General features: G+C 48.7%; 1 protein-coding gene across 1 annotated transcript; it reads left to right on the top strand.

Moving 5' to 3' along the window:
* The first annotated feature begins 4,054 nt into the window (after nt 1–4,054).
* LOC144125243 (uncharacterized) lies at nt 4,055–8,238 on the top strand. Its single transcript, XM_077658469.1, has 2 exons — nt 4,055–4,197; nt 8,046–8,238. The coding sequence occupies exons 1-2, from the start codon at nt 4,055–4,057 to the stop codon at nt 8,236–8,238; spliced, it is 336 nt and encodes a 111-aa protein (XP_077514595.1).
* The last annotated feature ends 547 nt before the right edge of the window (nt 8,239–8,785 follow it).

The following is an 8,785-nucleotide window of genomic DNA, read 5'->3' as shown; positions in this document are numbered from 1 at the left end:
TGCCCGAGGGTCGACGCTGTCACCGCGACGAATCGAAGGAATCTGTTTCTTCGGCATGTATTTCGTCAGCATAATGCTGACACCAGGATAGACGACGCGCAAGACCGACTGCTGGACGCCTGATCCTTCTTACCATTAGGTCTTAAAGGCGGATTGTGGCAAATCGAAGTGGACGAGAGGGACGGGGAGAAGAGTTTCGTGACGCCTGACGGCCTCTATGTGTTTCAGGTGCTCCCATTAGGTCTATGCACAGCTCCGGCCGTGTTCCAACGCTTAATGAACACCGTTCACTATGGCTTGAAGTGGCAGTCCTGCGTGTTGTACCTGGACCATGTCGTTATATTTTCGACCATGTTCGACCAACACTGGTAGCGGTTGCGCATTGTGCTACAAGCAATCAATTCCGCACAACTCACCATCAAAGCCGAGAAATGCAATTTTCAACTGCGCTTTCTTGGTAACGTTGTCAGCGCACATGATGTTCTCGCGGACCCTGACAAGGCCGCGGCCGTCTCATATTTTCAATGCCCAAGTGACCAGAAGGCCGTTTGCCGGTTTTTGGGTCTGTGCCCGCATTAGAGGCGCTTTTTCAAGATTTATTGCGAATCGCCGAACCTTTAAATTCACTGACTCTCGACGACACACACTTTGTGTGGCGAAGCGACCAAGAGGCTGGATTTGTCGAGCCTCGCAGCTGTCTACAACGTTCTCCGATACTCGCCCATTTCGATGAACACGATGAACAGGCATGGACATCCCCACTGATGCTAGCAATGTTGGCCTTTTTGCGGTACTGATCCAGTGGCAAGACGGTGCAGAATGGGTGATGAGTTATGCCAGCAGAAAACTTACGCGCTCCGAGACCAATTATTCTACGACGGAGAATGAGTGCCTTTCAGTGATATGGCCATAAACAAGTTCCGACTGTACCTCTACGGGCGACCCTTTTGTGTGGTAATCGACCCCCCCCCACCTCCTTATGCTGGCTGGCGAGCCTGAAAGACCGCTCAGGACGCTTGGCTAGACAGGCTTAACAGTCTTGGCTTACCACTTAACAGTCTTTTACAAGTCGGGACGAAGCATCAAGGTGCGGAATGTTTTTCACGCGCGCCTATCATAATTGGTCCCGAAGAACCCGCCGACGATTTTCCTTTCGTGGGCGCTGTTAGTACCACCCATATGGCGCAGCTTAAGCGGGCGGACTCGGAGTTCGCGCCACTCATCGATTACCTCGAAGGCGTCGACGCTCGGATGCCGCGTGGATTTTGTCGTGGGCTCCACGCCTTCACTTTACAATCTTGTGTTGTCTAGAAGCGCAATATTGCCACCAACAAAGAAGCGTTTCGGCTTATCCTACCATCGCAGTTGCGGCTAGATTTTGAGTGAATGCCTTGATGCGCCCTCCACCGGCCCATCGGAGTAAGTCGTACACTCGCGCGGATTAAACAAAAGTATTAGGGCCCAGGTTAATCCCATCGGTGCGGGCCTACGTAACAACATGCCGTGACGGCAGACGTCGGAAGTCTCCTCTGTTGAAACCAGCCGGATTTCTTCAAACCGTCGATCCGCCAAAGACCCCTTTTCACCAAGTGGACATGGACCCAGCACCTCCACAGAACTGTAACGTACAACACGAGGAGAACCGCTGGAGAAGAGACGTAAAACTGCTGCGATCCCTAAGTGGTCGGAGCGCGGAGCGAGAGAGAACTATCATCTTTCTTTACGAATGCAGGCGCTTCTACTTCTACAGTGGGGCAAGGGCTTGCGTTATTCTTTAATAATATTGCAAGCTCCCTATTCTTATTTGCTTATTCACCCATGCGTTCTCGTACTTTATTTTATGTTTCTCTTGGCCTGTGTAGCTTTTTGTCGTAGTAGCATCTCTTCTGCACAATAGACATCTTGCTCCTTATGCTTTGCACATGTAGATTTCAAACTTGTTTCGCGTGATTCTTCAGTAGCCTCTTTTAGCCTCACTATTATTAGCCTCTGAGTTAAGTGTCGTGCTCTTCAATTATTAAAATATGACTTTAATAAAAATTTATCTATTTATTCTTTCTAAGCGAGCAAAACTCGATGAATGGAGTTTTCTCTTTCTATGGTTGCAAACTCGGGTGCTCGAGAACAGATTCCAAAAAAGAGAATTCATCTCGTATAACTGTACATTTCGGGCATTAAGAAAAACATCTGCGCTTGTTGATACGATAAAAACTCGAAATTCGGAGCGACACACGCGGCGGGGACGAAGTAGGGACACACAACGCGCGCCAATTATCTGACCAGTGTGTTGGTAGTCAGAACTCGTCGTCTCTTTTTCTTTGTGCTTGTGCCGTACGTCTCCCCGAACGTCGAGTCGCTCGAGCATTTATTTTCCAGCCAAATAAGACGTTTGCTATCACGTCACGTTTTGGTTTCTAATTTGGACGTTATTGCTTAGTCGTCCACTCATTTTGAATGTGGCGCTGGATCCGCACCACAAGCCGCCATATATTCAACCTATGGGCTTCTTTGCAAGCTGCACTACGGCTCTACATCTACCTTGGGATACCGCATGTGTTAACTGTTGCTAGCTTGCCACCGCTTCAACGTTCAGTCACGTCGCTTTGTCAGACGAGTAGAATGGCGCTAGTACCCAGCTTTTAAGACATTAAGCAGCATAAAGAGCGATAAAAGCAGCGGTGATAATATTTTGCAATACGTGGCATTTTTATTAAAATAATATAGACCTAAAAAAAGACGCAATGCAGAGGCCCCAAACTACATTTCTCGGGTTCTGAGGATGAGGAGTCATAGAACATTGCTCGCAACACCATTTCTTCTTCCACTACTCCTAGCAGGATTTTACTCAACGGTATTGAAGCACGAGGAATGATGAAACGAGTATCGGCAGGTTCAAAGCTGTAATCACTCTAGCACAAAGATTTGGAATAAGAAAAATTAGGAGGACGCTTACGCTTCGCCTAAGAACAGACGCGCTAGCGCATTTTCCTTCTTTTATTATCTTTCTCGCACTTTCGCGTTGACTTGGTGCCCCTCTAACACCCTTGAACCAATCGCCTTTTATGGCATATGCTTTGCGTGCCCGCCTGGCACGCAGTTGGCGCGTCGCGTTTCTCAGGCCTTCCGGTCAATCATTTGTGAAAGCGATGACTTTTCAACCGAACAAACTGCAAACGATATCGCGTAAAATTAGGCGGAAGTCGCGCATTCCCTATATGCTTACCGCCACTGGCCAGTGCTGTGAGCTAATTCCATGCGATGATCGAAATTTTTAACATAGAACTGAACGACGTGATGACTGATAGCAGTTCCAACTTGTCCCGGCGATAAGAGTTATCGCCTCATGCAGTTAACGTTTTATTTTGACTTCTTATTCTGAAAATAGATGTATAATGAGGTGTTCGCGCGTTTTATCAGGCCGTTTTATACAGTGCTCTCAGAGCGCTCTCAGAAAACGTGACATGAATGTTTGAAACATTCTCAGATTCCGTTTCCTGCCTGATAGTGTATATGCTAACCAATGACCAATGTACCGTAACTGGCATCGGAGGAAAAAATATTTGTCTCTCCATTATTTCATTTTGTTCGTGGACATTGTCCGCGCGTCTTAGCTGAAGAGCGGCAGAATAGGCCTAAACTTGAATCATGACACTAAGCTCCAGGTACATTCTTCAAATTGGTCTTAACGATTTCCACAATAGACGTTTTTAGCATACCGGAGACGTACTAGCGGAGGCGTATACCGGTTTACCGTACCCCTCCTGCGCACGCGCAGCGGCTTCCCCTGAACGCAACATTGCCACTACGCATGCGATGAAGGGGTCCGGTAAACCGGTATACGCCTCCGCTAGTACGTCTCCGGTATGCTAAAATAAGTCTGATAGCCCAGCATTTTCGGCTTACTACCAGCATTCATCAAGCTTGGGAGCCAGAAAAAGACAAATCTTGTCGTTTACGACTAATACTGGTAAACCAAAATCAGTACAGTGTTTAATGCTAGCGCTTAATCGGAAACTAGAAGTGCGCTGTACAATGTGTGCTGAACCAAACCCCCATGGAACGCGCGCTGCAAGTGACTACACGTGGAGACGACCTGGACTTGCTGCTCAGGGTGCCGCTCGAAGAGCACATGACGGCGAACGACGCCCAGCTGAGCCAGTTTGTGATGAACACCTGGGTGGCATTCATCCGCAGAGGGTAAGGACTCCTGATAATGGTCGCCCTGCAGGGCGCTGCCATTCGCGTGGCATAAGTTGCCTAACAGGATTTACTACGTCATTTTGTTGACGCATCTTAGAGAGTTAAAGGCCGATAACAACACCCTCTTAAAGAAAAAAGCTAATTCCGAGCATCACTAAGAGTGTTCGGTGAGAACGCTTTCATTCTTCTCGCGGAGACCGAAAGGCGGAAAAAAGAGCGAGGAGCTTCCTACGTTCTTTTGCTAGTAGCGTTAGGCATCGAATCAAGAAGCTGACACACTTTGGTGTTATGCCACAGAGAAAAAGCGAGCGCGTCCGAATGCGCTTCTTTGTGCCACCGTTTGCCTTGCATTGCCTTTATCTGCGCCGCCAGCGGGGAGCTGCGGCAACATTGCATCCACAAGCATGTTGCTGGCCTAGCAGCGGTATACCGTGTATTTCTCCACGACATCCACCAGTTCCGCATCATTTCTCTTATTCTAAGATTTCGCATAAGATTTCTGCTTGTGTGAGGTTGCAAATCTCAGAACTATTGAGAGATTCATTCAAAGTGTAAAGTGCATATCTGCTGGAGGTGGCACACGTCAATTACCCCGATTGCTTCAGGTACTTCACCTTGTCGAGGAGTGAGCCCACAAGGGCCCTCAGTGTGTCACTCTGACGCCATCCGCACGCCGGAAGCCGCATTCCGATCAAGGTGGACAGTGCGCTCCACGGTGCATGGATGGCGTTCACCAGAGCTGGGCCACACTTGTGTTCCGACTCGCAACATCCGGGTTCGCTGCACGAAGTGGGAGGCTTCTCTTTGTTTAGCGGGAATTAAAGCAGACACGCTTGTTAACGTGTCTACATAGGCGGCTCGCGCTACTGGAAACACTTTCAGGCAGGATGAGGTGATTGCACCTCTAGCTGCTTAGATGAAGCGAAATCCATGCTCATATTACAGCTTCCAAAAACATCAGTGTACTTTGCCAATACACTAATCCTAGCACCAGTTTTTATGTTCACACACACACACACACACACACACACACACACACACACACACACACACACACACACACACACACACACACACACACACACACACACACACACACACACACACACACACACACACACACACACACACACACACACACACACACACACACGCACGCACGCACGCACGCACGCACGCACACACACACACACACACACACGCACACACACACACACACACACACACACACACACACACACACACACACACACACACACACACACACACACACACACACACACACACACACACACACACACACAGTGTACTTTGCCAATACACTAATCCTAGCACCAGTTTTTATGTTCACACACACACACATACACACACACACACTCACACACGCGCGCGCACGCACGCGCACGCGCACGCGCACGCACACGCACACCCACGAACGCACGCGCACGTACCAACGAAGAGATATACACAAACCAAACGGCGATTTATTTCCGACGTTTCGGCCGGGGCCCGAAAAGACGAGCCTTCGTGTTGGAGGAAGGCTCGCCTGTGTCGTCCATCTGCACAGAACACACCGACGTCACTCTCATGGTTTTTAATATAAAAATTTGTTAAGCTTAAAAAAGTCACCCTGCATATTTTGCGATCGGCTACTTAGAACCACGACTATCAGTTCACGGGCTAACTCCATGTTTTCCCTTTATTTGAATAATTTCCCTCCATTGCCCTTATCCAGCAGTAAAATCTGTGGTATCACATTTCACACATTTTACCTGCATCCGCGCCAATTTTCCCAACCCGCGGTGTTTCAGAAAATGTTTCGGCAGGCGCTGCGCGTTGCACACACACACACGCGCGCGCGCGCGCCCGCTTACGCACGCACGCACGCACAGACACACAAACACACACACACGCACGTATGCACGCGCGCATGCACGCACACACACACACAAACGCGCACACGCACGCACTCACACACGCGCGCGCGCACGCACACGTACCAAGGAAGAGGTATGCACAAACCAAACGGCGATTTATTTCCGACGTTTCGGCCGGGGCCCGAAAAGACGAGCCTTCGTGTTGAAGGAAGGCTCGCCTGTGTCGTCCATCTGCACAGAACACACCGACGGGTCTCTCATGGTTTTTAAAATAAAAATTTGTTAAGCTAAAAAAATTCACCCTGCATATTTTGCGATCTGCTACTTACAACCACGACTATCAGTTCACGGGCTAACTCCATGTTTTTTCCTTATTTGAATAATTCCCTTCCATTGCCCTTATCCAGCAGTAAAACCTGTGGTAACACATTTCACACATTTTACCTGCATCCGCGCCAATTTTCCCATCCCGCGGTGTTTCGTAAAATGTTTCGGCAGGCGCTGCGCGTTGCAATATGAAGTCGGTAGCCTGAACGGGGTCGCTTCTCTTATAGCTGCCTGCTCCACTGCCCGCTGTTAACCGCGACAGCCCGCACGACCACGCCTGGTGAATTATATGACATAATGCTGGCGCAGGCACCCAGGCGACTTCGACAAAGTGGCTTGGCAAACTTTGATTAGGTACAGAGAGCCGCCGTCAAGAACTGATCAGTCTTCTGAGGTTCTTCCCATACGCCAGTGGCTCCTGTTCTATCTTTGAAGCCGCTAATTTTAACTATTACCAATAGGAACCCGCTTGCAATCATACATGTTGCCTTTCGTTAGTAATAGCCATATCAGCTTTTAGAATTTAAAAACCGCGGTTACCTTCGTCGCGGTCACTTAACTTAATTGGGCCATTTTTCGCGCCATTCGACAACCACGCGCCTCCGGAAGGGTGCAAAGCGACGTCAGTCGAATCTCGTCACTCCGTGACGCACGCACTGTGCGACAACCTCTGCCCCGCCCTTGCTGCGGCGCAACCCGCTGCTTGCCACTTCGCTGGTCTCATTCTGGCGGGGCAGAGAGGTTAGGTAGTACATTCGCCACGGAGTGAGGTTGCGCTGCACGCCGGTGCGCGGTTCTCGAAAGTTGCCAGAAATGGCCCAAATTATTTGAGCCACAACGGCGTCGGATTCTCCTGATTGTATATACTTATATGGTCATTACTAACAGCAGGTTTCCTATCTGTAATTCCAAGCAGATGAAAACCGGGAATAGTTAAAAAGTAAATATTAGAACTGAATAAATTACTTACATGATTCAGCTCTTTTTACGTCCTCCAAGTCTGCTATTCCGATGCCGTAAAAAATCTCTTCACCTCAATGCCCCAATTTTCTTTTTAATTAGCGCCGGGCTTTCCTAGAACACCTGGTAAACTTTTCAAGTAAAGGTTATATTGGTCGCAAGTTGTTATGGCGGAGAGCTATATTCTTTTGACCTGGTTCATGTGCTCCGCAGTGTGGATAGAAAAGTGGTCGCCGAAAAATATCGCGTGCCAGCCCCACCGTGCATTTCAGCGCGTTTCTTAAACTAGATATTATGTGCTATTTTTGGCACCTCTTAAAATACTGTGACCAATGCTTCTTAATACAAAGTGAAGAAAGAAGTTATGGGCATAGAACACGGTTGTCATTGCATCCAAGACAACCAAAATAAAACTGCGGGATTGAATATTGTGTGAAATATATTTAGGTGCAACTTTATCTAACACAAGATGTCAAAAGCGGAACATAAGTAAAAATCTCCGTTCAAGCAGTCTTGTTGGCATAAGTGGCGTACAAGTGCGCTAGTTCCGCTTTCGGGTATTGCAGCGATGCTGGTTAATGCTCTTAGTTCTAAGTACTTCAGATCACGTCATTTTAGCAGACGTAAATGCAGCAAATTCTTTTTTTGTGACTCTGGTCATTCTCAAATGCTGTCGTCCAGCAGTGAAACGCCGACAATGAATATGCGCCGGCCATGGCCCCAGTTTCGCAAAGGAGCGGAAGTGAAGGTGACGGTGGCCTCAGACGGCCTCCGGCTCAGCAGCACCTGGAGGTCGGACATCTTCGAGAAGCTTTATCTCATTCTCTTCCGGTTGCAAAAAGGATCATCTGTGAAGCCCCTGTACAGCATTTGACAGCTGATCTATAGCCTCGCACTGTGGCGGACTGTTTTTTATTAACTGAATAAATCATAACGTCTCTTGGATGAGCTATCTTACCGGGTGGGCTTTTGCGCCGTGTGCTATTTTCCACGAACTTGTAGCACCAGTGCTCTGCCGGGCACATTCTACGCTAACGTTACTGGCAAGCCGACGAGGCGGTATCAGCAGTTTGCAGCCGTTTGGCGCGCTCTGATTCTATCAGCGCCGAGCAACGCTGAATGAAAAAAAATGAACTTGACACTCAGTTTGTCGGACCGGCCATCGTCCTCCAAGCCTTGCGTGGCTCACGGACATGTCCGGGTAGCTGACCAGGCACCGATATTGTGGTCATCTAGGCGACCTCGACAGAGGCAGCGCGCACACCTTGGCCCCTCCCTAATACATTTGGGCGCCTGGTCAGCCAGATGCATGTACTATCAGCAACAAATGAAACGCGAACAAGGCAACAGAACACCAAAGTGAGAGTATCCCAGCGTAGGGCACCTCAATACTACCACAGGATAAGTTTATTCTAAGGCTC

The sequence above is a fragment of the Amblyomma americanum genome, chromosome 1 (genome assembly GCF_052857255.1).
Source record: "Amblyomma americanum isolate KBUSLIRL-KWMA chromosome 1, ASM5285725v1, whole genome shotgun sequence".
Lineage (NCBI taxonomy): Eukaryota > Metazoa > Arthropoda > Arachnida > Ixodida > Ixodidae > Amblyomma > Amblyomma americanum.
Note: the sequence above shows the minus strand (reverse complement) of the source record. Positions and strands in the feature narration are given on the sequence as shown.